This window comes from Balaenoptera acutorostrata, chromosome 3 (assembly GCF_949987535.1).
Source record: "Balaenoptera acutorostrata chromosome 3, mBalAcu1.1, whole genome shotgun sequence".
NCBI lineage: Eukaryota > Metazoa > Chordata > Mammalia > Artiodactyla > Balaenopteridae > Balaenoptera > Balaenoptera acutorostrata.
This window is the reverse complement of record NC_080066.1, coordinates 172,623,158-172,637,872: the sequence shown is the minus strand read 5'-3', so window position 1 is coordinate 172,637,872 and position 14,715 is coordinate 172,623,158. Positions and strand designations below refer to the sequence as shown.

At 37.8% G+C, this 14,715-nt stretch overlaps 2 protein-coding genes across 8 annotated transcripts in view; one reads left to right on the top strand and one right to left on the bottom strand.

Annotated features, from left to right (window-relative positions):
• Window positions 1-14,715, bottom strand: part of LOC103017035 (forkhead box protein N3) — a 269,854-nt gene that overhangs the window by 27,039 nt on the left and 228,100 nt on the right. The window lies entirely within an intron of this gene.
• Window positions 1-14,715, top strand: part of LOC130707616 (cyclin-Y-like protein 1) — a 49,473-nt gene that overhangs the window by 20,114 nt on the left and 14,644 nt on the right. For 4 of the 5 annotated variants that reach the window (XM_057543293.1, XM_057543294.1, XM_057543292.1 and 1 more), the window contains 3 exons: window positions 4,494-4,568; window positions 6,454-6,488; window positions 12,539-12,639. In XM_057543293.1, coding sequence (XP_057399276.1) covers window positions 4,494-4,568; window positions 6,454-6,488; window positions 12,539-12,639 — 211 coding nt within the window. The remainder of the gene's footprint in view (window positions 1-4,493; window positions 4,569-6,453; window positions 6,489-12,538; window positions 12,640-14,715) is intronic. The other variant, XM_057543295.1, reaches the window with a different exon arrangement.

The window sequence follows — 14,715 nt, the reverse complement described above, 5'->3', positions numbered from 1 at the left end:
TTGGAATACTACCTTTTTTCTCACCCTTTTTTGTTGTTGTTGTTTTAGTGTATTAAAGTAATAAAACTTAAGAGTTAAAACAGTAACACTGCATAATGTGAAATGAAATGAAGGTAACTTGCAACCCAGAAAGGTTCTTAAAAGTCCAAGAAACTGAGTAAAGTACTCTTTAGAAATATATAAAGCCAGGTGTACTTACCTATGTGTCACCTCTCAGTCATGATCACTGTAACACTGATTGAGGATTAAAATAAGGCAAAACTGAGAACCAGGGTAGAGGCAGGTACAGAAGCAGTTGGAAACCAGAGCTGGGAAGTTGGGAAGCCAGGATTGTCAGAAGCTAGGGAAGCAGGGTCAAGGCGTGGGTGAGCCGGAGCCTGGCAGGTGCAGGAGCCTGCTGTGTCCCCCCTGGTGAGGCAGCCCAGCTCAGGGCTGGCTGGCAGGAACTCCCTGACTGCGGTGGCAAGTGTGGACTCAAAGAGATGAAGTCATCAGTTTACATGGTAATTGTAAAGATTGTAATGTTTGTATTATGAGCCATATAACTACTACACTGTCCAGTACAGGGATGCTCGGGCAGGTCAGTAAGCGCAGTGGTTACCGTTAAGTAAACTGGTGCTCAGCAGCTGCCCAGAAACTGCTGACGTCGCCTGTTTCTTTGGAAGATATTGGAACCAATATGGTGATATTAATCGCTTTCTGAAATATGCTGCTTCTGTCAGATGCTTTCTTGGTCACTTCCCTCTCCCTCTAATATTTTAACAAGGAAAAATCATTTATCGACAGTTGGATAGCATAGTTTTTAACACTTTTAGCCTTCAGTAACGCATTTCATTTGTTCTAAGTTGCCTATGTTTTCACACTTTTAACAACTGCAATTGAGATGGATCTTAACAACTGGTAGAATCTTAGATTGGAGGAAAAACAGTATTCAGTGTCGGTGGTGTTTTACAGGTTTCCTCTGAGGAATGTTTACATTGAGACCGAGTTTAATTTTTTTTTAATCATACTTTTTCTACATCGACCTATCATGCTGTCAAATAAGTTGCAATTTAAATTGATAATACAAAAATGATGGGTCTTAACATACAGTTTTAATCATAACCCCTAATCATGAGCTCAAGAATAGTTCTCCTGGGTAAAACATTCTTAGAGGTTTCTAAAGAAATAACTTGCGGAAGAATCCATGTAATTTCCTGAATGCACAGTAATTTCCTGAAGTCTCTAAATTACTGTGTGTGCATGTGGTGGGGAGAGGGATGAGAGGGATGGTGGGTGGTAAAGCTTTGCTTAATAGTTGGCAGTCTTACCTTTGTGATAGTGAAGAGTGTGGTAGGTTTTATCATAGTCTCCTTAGGCTCTTGGGAAGATAGTTAATGGGAAGTGCAGAAATATTGTGTGTATGTATGAGTTTACTGTCTAATGGCTCACATGTCCATTCTATAAAATAGTGATGTGGTATTTTTCATTAGCAAAAAGTGCAAGTTATATCGAAAATTGTTAGTTATATAGGCTATAAACAAAAGATTAATATTTTCTGAAAACCTCATGCAAACTGACAGCAGTAGGGCCCTGGTGTTTACAGTACATTGAAATGATAGGCCAACTCACCAAAGTGGAAATAACACTGATAACTGTGGGAAAATGGTCAAACTGTGTAATCAAAAGAAATACAAATTAGATCTACAGTGAGGTTCCTCATTCATATCAGTAGGAATTTTTTTTTTTTTTCAAGTATCCAAAGCAAGGGTAGGAACTCAAAATGTCATGATTGGTAGCATTATACCCTAATGTGCCCCCCACCTTCTTTAGGAAGCAATTTAGCATTGTACATGGAGCCGTGAAAGTGATCTAACCTTTTGGCTTAGTCATTCCACTTCCGAAGATCTTTGCTAAGGAGATAAAACCATTATTTTAAAAAACTATGTACATGAAGATTTTCCTCATAATATTTTAAGAATAGAACTTTGTAAGCACCAATCCCCAGCAATAGGGGATTGGCTAAGTCCAGTATAGGAATAACACTTGATGGGCCAGTGTGTATTCATTAAACAATAAATATGCAACAGTGGGGTGGAGAGCGCTTGTTAGTAACAAGAAGACATAGATTGTACACTAATTAGAGCTTTTTTTAACGTATAAGAAAAGCAACTAAAAGTAACGGTTGTGAATCATTGTGTGTTAATGATTGTGAATGGTTGTGTTTAATTTTTAAACAGAGCATCGTTTTGTCTCATGCAGATTTTTGTTCATGATATTTGTTAAAGGAATGAGCAAGTGACTTTTACCTTTCCCCACCTTTAGTGTGATCATCAGTACTGCTGATTAACCAGGTCTCCTTCAGTTGCAAGTTAAAAGAAAATCACAGAGTTAAGCACTACTTGACCCAGGAGTTAAACGATCTCCTCAGTTCTGCTCTCCTCTGTTGATGTCTCCTGAAAAGCCTTTCCCCTCATGATAGCAAGGGGAGTGTCCAGCAGCTCAAGACTAGCTCAGGATCCTAGAGTACAGTTCTGCCTTTCTCTTTTCTTGGGAAGTCCCAGGACAGCTGTGATTGATTGGCCGGTCCTGGGTCCTGTGCCTACCTTTGAACCCCCTAGGATAGAGTAGGGAGAGTGCCAGCTTTTTTCTGGTCACTTGGGCTAAGTGTACTTTTTTTTTTTTTTGCATGTTGTCATTTCTTTTATCCCAGCCTTCTTGATTTTTGTATTTAGATCTGTAGTAGCACATCTTGGTTTGGCGGGTGTGTGTGTGTGTGTGTGTGTGTGTGTGTGTTAAAGCTTGCTTCTCTTTGATTCTGGCACTTAATTTTCCTGGACTTCCGTTGAAAATTGTTAAGTTTTACCATGCCATAGACACTGATAAATAATACAGCTACTTTGCAAACATTTCTGCTTATTTTTTAGATTCAAATGTAGTCTATTTACTTTCTTTTTGGTATAGGTAAGTAGTCATGAATTCTTTCGGAAGCTATAGGTTAGAGGCAGCTGTGAAAGTCTCTGCCTGCCATTTTGTGTACAGCTGAAATAATTTATTTTCCCATTGTCTTAATTTTTCAAATATGTAGGAGAAAAAAACTTTAAAATAATTATATGGGTCTTTTACATAAAAATGTTGAATAGAATATTTTCTCCAAAAGCAGCTTGATAAACTTCAAATTCAGTGAAGGAATTTTCATGAAGAACAAAGCAGTTGGTTTAGCTATGTAAATTACTAGTGCTGGCAATGACATTAAAATGGATGGCTCAGATTCCTGTTAAAACGGGAAGTCCAAAATTACTGTTCGTGCAAAATTCTTTCTGGGTGGGAAAAGGGGATTCTAGGTAGATACATTTGTGAAATGCTGGGTTAGACAGAATTCACTGCTAGACTAATTAGTTTTTAATATATCAATGTGTGTATTCTTCGGATTCTCTAAGAGGCAGGGATATATTTGTATTTCACTTTGACCATCAAACCCATCTTTCAAAAACAGATCAGTTATTATGTGGTTTGGGAAATAATTGCCTTAACCATTACTCTTTATCTGAATCTTGGTCCAGTTTCTTAAACGCTTGGTTAAATGGTTTGAGATGGACTTTGCTGAGGAAGTGTCATAGGGCTTTTATGTTTGGTTGTTTGTTTTAAACAACAACCTTACTATCCTGTGTGGTAGCTTGTGCTTGTTTTGTATTTCTGCCTAAATAGAAGACGCTATCCCACCTTGGTGCAAGGTGGGCTACAGGCAGACCCACCTTTTCGTGTAGGTATGGCCAAAATTTTTTTCTAGTAGCCCTATGATCTGCTCCAGAAAGTACTCTTAGTGAAGCCCCAAATTAATCATGCAGCGTGGAATGAAGAAGTGAGTTTAGCTTTGGGAATAGAGGGCAAAGTTAAAAATCACTATCGTGGAAGTGTTCCTATAGATTAGAACATTGAACTTTTATGTAGTCCTCTTAAATCTGCCATGATGAATAGCCCCCAGATAAACCACAGCCAGTTAAATGAGTTCATTTGTTGAATGGAGTTAGAATTAGCCATTTGATTGTCTGAAGAACATTTGCCAAAAGCAACTCACTTCGTTTTGGCATATTTGATATATTGAGCTGGTATCTGACAGTAGTTGGCCACAGCATAACTTGCTTCTTGAGACTGTTCCTGGAATGTGCTAGTAATATCAGCTTTAAAAGAGGGTGACTGAATTTTTAATTGATCAATAGGAGGGGAGTCATATATGATTCATCTAAAAATGGCATAGATTATTTAGGTGCAAGTTAAAGAAGTCTAAGACATAGCCATGGTTTTATTCCACATGTATGGAGAGTTTCTACAATTTTGCTGTTTCCCAATAGAATTTTTATATTGTGCCTTTACTAAAATTGCCTTTTTGTCATTACTAAAAGCTCTTCTCAAGACTATTAAAAGTGGTTTCAATCGATGTGTAGCTGTCTTTAAAATCATGTATTTTTCTACTCAACTAAATCACCACACCTTTTTCTCTTCTTCCTCTACAGACTTAGCTTTGGAACCAAACCCTTCTGACCACCCAAGAGCCAGCACAATCTTTCTGAGCAAATCTCAAACAGCTGGTAAGACAATGCTTTTTTTTCCCTGAGAAAAAGAGTGAAAACTGTTTTTGTTTTGTGTATTATAGGAGGTATTTAGAAAAACTCTTACAGTGGTTTAAATGTTTCACTTTTTTATGTATTCACTTGTCTTATTTTAATATGTTGATGATACAGTTTCCTTTAGTTGTCAGTGTTTTAGGGAGGAGAACACTTAGACTATCTGTTTATACACTTTGCCACCTCTTTATCAACATAGTCAACTGGCCACATGATTTAGATGTGGTCTATTTCTCCATGCTAGTTTGTCCTTTTCCCCTTGCTCCGAAGAGCACATATGTTAAAGACAAATGATAGGGTTTAGGTCACAGTTAGGTTTTCATTTGATCAAATCAGAAACATCAGTTGTTATATATGGGAATTGAGCCTTGTGATTTTGGCCCTGTTTTACACAGTGTTCAACCAGACGAGCCTATCTCACATCCAGATTTATGCTACTCAGAACTTTTAAGCTATTCAAAACTTTCTCATCCTAATGTAGTGCTGTGCCAGGGTAATAAGAGCAACATGCCATATGGGGTTTTCCAGAAGATTATCCTCAGCATGTGAAACTCATATAAATTTCCTGTGTCCTCCTTGTTTTAAGATGAGAATCAGAACCGTAGAATTTTTTGCACTCCTGCTTGCCTGCCTGTCTTCCTTAATGTTATGTTAAATCCTAGTTTATTTGCTAAAAAGCCATACGTGACCAAGTTTTTGAGTTGATTACGAGAGCAGGAATACAAGAAGTGAACATTCCATAATATTTAAAGTGATGCAGCACAATAAAAAACGGAGGTTTGGTTTTTTGTTGTTGTTGTTTTGCTTTTTGTTTTTTTCCGTTAGATCACTGGTTTTTATAAAAGGATATAACTCCGGAACAGCCAGATGAAAGAGATGCATAGGGCCAGGCATGGGGACAGGGCACAGAGCTTTGATGCCCTCTGCAAGGGTACTACATGTTCACCAACCTGGAAGCTCCTGGGGTTTCTAACTTGCATTTTTCTCGTGTGTGTACTTGAGCCACTCATTTCTGGTTAGGATTGCTCTGTTTCTCAGTTTCTTCCAGAGCCATGAGCTGCTCACATGTAGAGGGGCACTGGAGACAGTAAAAGAAAAGCTGTCCCATGCCTGTCTCTCTCTTCAGCCTTAAGGAATCCGTGCCTGTGATGCCTGTCTGGAGTTAAAGGAGGCAATGTGAGCAAGAGTGTGGCCTAAGACCCTCTTCAGGCTTTTATTCTTCTGGCCTTTGTTGGAGCAAAACAGTTTTGTGTGCTGTAGATATGTTCATTTAGGTCAGCACACTCATTTTAAAATTTACGTTTAACATAGGTTACTTTCCAGTTGTGTATTTTTTCAGTAAGGTATTTGAGTAGGTTACCATTAAGTGGTTCAGGATGCTTCCAGAGATACTGGTGCGTTTGGAGATGAGTGCCTGGCCAGAAACTGGTTCTTAGAGTTGTCATCTGTAGATTGTGGTAATGAAAGTAAGCTGTGTGTAAATGAAGCATTAGAAAATACTCCTGGCTAGTAGTTCAGCTATGCAGCAGGTAAATTTTTTTATTAGCTAAGTTTCTCACCTGGCCTAACTTGCTTTGTCCTTTTCTTTTGTAAATGGGGAGTCTTTCATTTGTACCTAATACAGCATATCTATTAGGTCAAAAAAGTGAAACTAAGTTTTTAGATTTTATTTATAGGACTCATCTTGCTGGGTGATTTAAATTATATATTTTGTTGGAAATTATTTTAAAAAATAGAATGGAATTTTATCTCATTGTGTTATTGGTAATCCATCAAATAATTAGTGACTACTTTTATTTTTCTATGGCATTTGTATCAGAATTCATCAGTTAATTTTTTTTATTCTTAGTGCGGCAAAAGCGGAAGAGCAACCATTTAAACCATGTAAGTAAACAGTTGAAAAGTTAAGAAATTAATAGTTTGAATTAAAAATATGTCTGCCATGATTCCTAAAAATATGATGGATCCAATACTGTTAGCATGGACCTCTTTTTTGTAGATTTTCTAAATCTCTATTTTCCTAATTATCAAATGTATTCAGGAAAGTCTTTGACTTAGTAGTGCCCATTTTTTAAGGGTTCTGACATTTAAGTTAAATTTCACTCATATGGTTGTAGTATAAAGATCTGCCTTAAATTCTTTTGCCTTATTTTTTTGATCTTATTTTTTAACCAAAGTAATAAAAGTATGACAGGTAAGTTAATTTTTAGCACTGTCCATTGACTTCTTGTCATAGCAGGTGAAAGCTTAGCTTCTTCGGTCCACCATGACGTTATTTCCCTCCCTGTGTTCCCTCAACATGTATCAGTTTTTACTAAATCAGAATCAATGTTTACATTACTACGACTCTGCAAATATTGTGCACTGCTGAGCCATATAGTTCTCTGACTGTGCCTCCTCCTTGTACACCCTTCATTCTTTTTCTTCAATATTAATGAAATTGGAGCCCTTCTGCACTTCTCTAGGATAACCCAATCCCCCTTTTCCTAGCCAACGTGATCTCACACAGCCAAATGCAGTAAGCAGCTCCCTGCCCGGTCTCCCTGCTTTCACATTCTTCATTTCTTCTGTGGAATTAATTTCCTGACTATATTCACTTGCCTGTTTTCTAACAGCTATTTTTTTCCCCAAATGTTTTAACATTTGTCACATGCCTATCAAAACTATGTTCCGTCTACTAAGCCACATCTGTTCCATTTTTTTTCTTGGAGACACTTTTCCCCAATCTTTTGTCTTCCTACTCCCATATAGACTAGTGTTCCCCTAGGCCTGCTCTATGCCTCTTTTCCTGGGATATCTGTGTGAAGTCATCTGGGATCTCACATAACTCTGCTCTCTTATGTTGGATCCCCTATGTCCTAGATTCTGTTTCCCTCTTGTTATACTTCCTTGTTTTACTGGAGCACATTTTCCTGGGAAAAGGGCACATGGGCAGAAAGTTTATAGAGATCTAGCCTCTCTGAAACTCCTTCTATTTGATAAAGTATAGAATTCTCAGTTGAAACTAATTTTTGCAGTTCTAAAGACATTTCCCTCTCATCTTCTCATTTACACTGTTGCTCTTAAACCTGTTGACATTGTATGGTACATTGTACATTACCGATTTTAGTCATTTTCCCCCATCCCTTCCTTCTCGGGAACCTTTTAGTACCTTCCCTCTCCCTGGGATTTTGAAATTTCATAATTTGGTTTGGTATAGACCTTTTTTGTGTGTTTCTTTGTTATTCTGTTTTTTTCTTCCAGGTTCCTATTATTCAGATGTTGGAAGTCTGAGACTTACCAGATCACTAACTTTTTTCCCCTCCTGCTTTGCATTTTGTCTTTTTGTCCTGCTTCCTGGAGATTTCCTTGACTGTGCTCTAATCCTTCTATTGAATATATTGTTTTGTCTACCTTATTTTCAATTCATAGAGTTCTCTTATATCCTGTCATTCTTTTTTTCACTGATGCAATTTCAAGTTTTCATTTGCTCCTGAGTTTTTATCACTCCCATCAATTCCTTCTTCCTGTTTTGTTTTTTTTTTTTTTAAAGCATCCTTATATTTTATTTTATTTATTTATTTTTTGGCTGCATTGGGTCCTGGTTTCTGCACGTGGGCTTTCTCTGGTTGCGGTGAGCTGGGCCTACTCTTTGTTGGGTGCGTGGGCTTCTCATTGCAGTGGCTTCTCTTGTTGCGGAGCACAGGCTCTAGGGCGTGTGGGCTTCAGTAGTTGTGGCTCATGGGCTCTAGAGCGCAGGCTCAGTAGTTGTGGCGCATGGGCTCAGTTGCTCTGTGGTATGTGGGATCTTTCTGGGCCAGGGCTCGAACCCGTGTCCCCTGCATTGGCAGGCGGATTCTTAACCACTGCGCCACCAGGGAAGTCCCATTCCTTCTTCCTGTTTTGATCTCTTATGTGTTGGGGGCTTCCCTCAAACGTGTGATGGTCCTTGGCTGTCTGTTAAGATCTAATTGGAAGCATCACTTGGACAACTCGTTAACTGATGGGCCTCACTGCAAGGATTTGGGGACCACGCCTCTGAACTCTGAGCCTGCCTTGGGTTCTGTAAGACAAACTGGTTTTCTTGTTCCTGTCCTAGTCACTCTCTGTAGGTACCAAGGTTGTGCTTCCTCTGTTCTGCCATGTCAGTTACCACTCCTTTATCTAGTCTTTTCACCTTTCAAACATTAAAAATCATCTGCTGTTTATCCTGTCTTATGTATAGCTTTTTTAAAAAATGCCTTTAATTCTAATGAGATGATATCTGAAAGAAGGGGGAGAGGAAATAGATTTGTGGTCAGTCTACTCAAACTTAGATTTATTCTTTGAATATAGGTTCTGAGTTTGAAGTTTAATTGAATATAATTAACGATATTAATTCAGACAATATTTTTGATTATACCTATAATTAGAATATTATACTTTTCTACTAAGGCCTTGAGTATGAATTCTATTCAAACCACTCACCCTACCATATTGTCCATTAATGTGCAACATAGATGGAGTATTACAGATTTTTCAGTTAAAGTCATTGATTCTTAATAAACGTATCCAAAACTTGTGAAAAGGGGGAAGAAAAAAGTGAACTTCAGCTTTATTCTTTTTTTTTTTCTTTTTTTTTCATTTATATACTTTTATTTGGGAATGTTTAAATCAATACAGAGAAAACTAAATTTCAGAGACACTGAATATCATTAGTTTGGATATCATTACTTTATTATAAAAGAAACACGGAAATTATTTACAGGATGAAAGATTTCAGAACTTCAGTGGCAGCTTCACGTGATGCCATTGGGGGAACGGGCAGCTTCACGTGATGCCATTTCAATAGTGACTTATTTTAGTCGACATATTTTCCAAGAACGTCACCATCTCTAAATAAGAAAGAATCCTTGTCATCTAGAACTACTTTGGTGCCTCCATATTCTGGGAGAAGAACTTTATCTCCAACTTTCACACTAACTGGTTGAATCTCTCCACCCTTTCCTTTAGAGCCTGATCCAACAGCTACTACCATTGCTTGCAATACTTTTCCTTGCGATTTTTCTGGAAGCATAATGCCTCCTTTGGTTACAACTTCGGGTGCACTTCTTTCAACTAATACTCGGTCAAAGAGGGGAAGAAACTTTCTAAATGCCTGTCCTGCCATGACTCGGGTTGCCGCACTTCGTACTCTCGCTCTCTCCAGCTTTATTCTTTTAATGGGTTAAAATCAGAGGCAGTAGGCACAGTGGGAAGAGTCATTGGGTGGGGGCGGGATTTCAACAGGTACTTGACCTTTAATGATAAGCTTTGAGGGTTGTTACTTACTAGCCTCCTAGGTATGATTATTTTCTAGTCTTCACCATTAAACCTGAAGTCTACTAAGCAACCTTTCCCCTTATAAAGATTGTAAAAGTCCATGTATTTTGTCCTTAGTGCTGAATGAAGATAAATACTCTTCTTCAGTGACCAATTGAAATAATACCTATGAACATTAAACTGTCAGTAGTGTTTTTTGCTACTTGTTTTTTTTTTTTTTTTGTATTTGCATTTTATACCCTTACGTGTGACAGTGCAGTTTATTGAGGTTGTGAGCCAGCAATGGTAAGGCTTTAATCATAAAGGACAGTTATCTTAAATTTTCAAGCAAGATGAGAGGAAAGTAATCTGCTGGCAGCTAACATATCTAGGCTTTGCTCAGAGGCTTCAATTCTGCCATCCTTTAGTGAACACTAGATGCTGGAAAGTTTGAATAGTTTCAGGAGTAGGCCTGTGGAAGTGTTTCTTTTGTAGGATTGAGCCAGTAGACTGTAAGTTGCTGATACGTTAAATGAGCCCCCATAGGACTATAGACCACATCTAATTAAAAATTTTAAATGTTTTAGCAGTAATATTTCCAAAGACAAATCAATATACATTCATAATAGAAAAAAAAGTTTTTAATAGAGGAAAACAGGATAAATAGCACCCAAAGCTCTACCAACTAGTCTATATTTTGGTACATTTCCTTACTATTTTTATTCCCCTCATATATAGAGAGTTTTGGTCAGAATTGACTTTTATTACGTGTAGTGTATGTCATATTATACCCTAATAGTAGTGACCTTAAAAGATAACCTGCTTCGTTTAGAATCAAAGTATTTGAATGAGTGAATTTTCATTTTTCATGCTGTATCTGTTTTTTGAGATTCTAAAATTACACATTAACCAAATAGCTTAAGGACCATATCCGAGTTTTAGTTTAAAACATTTCTAGCTTGAAGGAGAAATTAGTCTTCCAAATAGTGATACTTTTCAAATATGTTACATCTAGAACTTTTTGTTAATAAGGAATAAGTGGCTTTGCATAAAGCATCTGAAACAAGCAAAATGGTGTTTTATATATGCCATTTGGATATTTCTGATGATTGGATACTGGCAATTTTTATTTAAATGCTCTGTATTTTCAAAAGCATCAACTAGATTTTCTCCCTGCCTCACCTTTCATGTATTTGTGGCGGACACTGATGGGAGAGTGTGACAGCATGGTGAAAACTGTTTTATATGAATAGGAGGAAGGAAGGCTCATCTGAATTAGTAAACAAACAAAAACCAAAAACAAAACCCAGCTTTAAAATTGTTTGTATTCTGTGGTATTAAAGAATGCTACTCTTCCTTCCAGTGGCTTTCAGTGATTGGGATTTGGTTATTGGCCTTACTTTAAGGAAGAGAGTTGTCCTAACATAGTTTAGGCCATGTTAGTATTTGACTATTGCCGTGTTCATGGGCTCTTCACAAATAAATGGATACTTCTAAAGTGTTTTAAAGATAGTTCATTCTCTAGAGGGTCTCAAAAAGTTCTTTGTCACCTATCCAACACCACTGTAGATAAATTCTCACGAATTTGTATCTTTAGTAAGATTTACCTCCAGTTGTAACTGATCTTAAATAATTTCTCAAACACTTGTTGAATCCTAATTTGTCCCAGATTCTGTGCTCAGTAGCTGGAGGTAGGAGAAGAATCTTCCTAACCTGGAGAAGCTTGTTTACTAAAGAGGGTGGTACTATGCAAGCAGCTGAGACCATGGAACAGTTGGTAAATTAGACGTGTGAGTGTGCAGAAAGTGAGAAGTGTTGTGGTGTGCCTGCTGGCAGAGGGATCCTAGAGGAAGATGGGGTCAAGCTTGCTGGGACAGGAGGAAGAAAAAGGCACTGCAGGCAGAGAGCAGCATGGGTGAGGCAGGAGTGTCAAATAACACGTAGAACCGAATTAGTACAAGTTTGAAATGAATGGCAAGTATTCTCTGAGGTTCTCACTTGAGTAATGTCATGGCAGTCTTACTTAAACATGAAGTGAGAAGTTAAATTCTCAGAGTTGTTTTATCCGTTGTTTTTGGATGCGAGAGAATCTTTAAGCAGTACCTTTTTGTCCTCCAGATAAGGAAATTGAGGCCCAGAGAGACTTATGGCCCCCAGCTTTTTAGTGATAGAGCAGCCCTGGCATGCCCAGCCTCTGATTCGAAAACGTTTGTTTCGTCACACTGTCTCCTGAACTAATACATTTATTATTGGTGTTCATCTACTGCAGTGAAATGCTCCTACATCGGTATTACAGAAAGCATTACGTTTTATTGTAGTAAATGAATAGAAATAGGAAATCTCAGCTGCATTTCATTGCTTAAGGAAAAAACCCTGAAATCTTATTCTAAACTTTTTACATTATTATACAGGTAATTTATAATAGGTGCTTGCCAGGTTTGATTATAGGTACTATATCAAGGCAGCATTTTATAACCCATTTCTCAAAGCTCGTCTGTGGAAGTCAAGAGTATAGAGGTTTCCCATAGAGCTGCACATGACATCACACTCAGGCAGTTGATGGAGTGTAAGAAAAATCTTAATGCTTTATCGTTTGACATTTTAACCAAGGAAAAAAACACACTTTATAGGTTTAACTTACTGTGACATTTTCTTCTATTTCCCTTCCCCTTCAGGTATCTCCAGGGCAGCTTACTAAAAAGTATAACTCATGCTCAACAATATTTCTAGATGACAGCATAGTCAGACAGCCTAATCTTAGAACCACACTAAAACGGTGAGTACAACTAGGTTGCCAAGGGCTGAGTGACAGACCCCCTTATCGCTAAAAGCATCCTAGCCATACATAATTTCATTCATTTGAATTGTCCTTTTCAGTGATCAGGTTAAAAAACTGGTGTCAACTATAGATTGATTTCAAGGACCTAAATATGAATTTTCAGTTTCCATTTTAATCTTAGAGCGCATGATAGAAGGGAAAGCCAGTTAGCAAATAAGAAATCCCAGAAAAAGTATAAATCTTTATTTGACGCATTTCTGTTGTTAAGCCATTGTTGAACATAATGAGAAAGAGAGGTACTTTTTATTGGCTATTTCTAGAAAAAATTATTTCTTTATGAGCTGTAGTCCTCAAACAATGTATACTACTTTGGAAGCTACTCTTAGAAGAAGGAACAGCTTGTCCCCTACTGGCACCAAAGCGAATCTGCATTTAAATTTAATTGGATTTTGTCAGATTTATCCCACTGTGCATTTTTTTTTTTCCTGCACTATTTCTGTATGAAATTTTACTTCTCCTTCCTGTCCCCCAGAGAGGGGGAGAATATATCAAACCAGTCTTAAGAAATACACACTCAAGCTTAATTTCTTTGTAGATGAAATTTGTTCAACTGAGGTTTTAACTTAATAGACACATTTAATTTTTGTTTATATATATAAATATATCTCCAACACACTGTATCAATCACAGCAGAGAACAATAAAAGAGGTGAGGTTTCGGAAACATGGCTGTGGTCAGGCTTATACTTAAGGAGACACGAACAGTGTCATGATGATGGAAACTGTTCTTTAATTTCTGGGAGCACCTCATAGTCCACAATTGGAGATGCACTTTCAAAACACCCTAATGATGAACCTTTCAAGCTTATTTAGGAGAAAAAAACCAAACGGGATGCAGAGCTTCTTGCCTCCTCCCTCGCGGTTGTCCACGAAACATTAACATCTCCTTAGGATATGAATGTTGATTTTCCAGAACACAGTTTGGGAAATGCTATTTGAAAATATTAATGTCCTTATCCTTAATTTTATTTGTTGTCTTAATTTTATAAGCTAATTATATTTTTAATTGGTTTTTAATGTGCCAGCTTTTTTTTTAGCTATTTAAATGATCAGTAACTTCTACTTTAATTAAAGACAGCAAGTTCACAGTCATAATAAGGTAACTTTCCTCTCTTGCTTACAATAATAGTTGCAGTCAAATCATGTTTCAGCAAAAACTGAGCCCCATCTCTAAAGTCCTGAGTTTGGGCACTTATCACAGAATCACTGAATGTTTTTATTCAGCCAAGACACTGAATCTGTGGGTACCAAAACCACTCTACTTTGGCTAGAGTCGCAGCTTCTTTTGAATTCAAAAGAGTCTGATGTCCAGTATATAATTCAAAAGTACTTTGAAGGTTAACCTTGCTCAGGGACTTCCCTGGTGGTGTAGTGGTTAAGAATCTGCCTGCCAACGCAGGGGACACAGGTTCGAGCCCTGGTCTGGGAAGATCCCACATGCCGCAGAGCAATTAAACCCGTGCGCCACAACTACTGAGCCTGTGCCGTAGAGCCCGCGAGCCACAACTACTGAGCCCGTGTGCCACAACTACTGAAGCCCACGCACCTAGAGCCCGTGCTGTGCAACAAGAGAAGCCACCACAGTGAGAAGGCCGCGCACCACGACAAAGAGCAGCCCCCGCTCTTGGCAACTAGAGAAAGCCCGCGCGCAGTAACAAAGACCCCATGCAGCCAAAAATAAGTAAAATTAAATAAAATTAAAAAAAAAAAAAAAAGATTCACCTTGCTCAGACAAGTAGGTTTCATCCTTTTTTTTCCCGACCTAGTCTAATTTTTGGAAGTACAGTAAATTTTAATTTGCTCTCATGAAGTTTTAAAAATGATCATTCATCACATTCATTATTGGTGAAATAAAGGTTTACTGAGAAAATTAATAGGGCCAATTGGCTTTTAGGAATGATTTTGAAAATGTTTATCATGGGCTTAGTTTTCAGTGGGGTAGTTGTTCTCAGTGGGGTAGGTGAGCCTTATTAGAATCACGTATGCAACTTTTCAAGATATATGTTTCTGGATG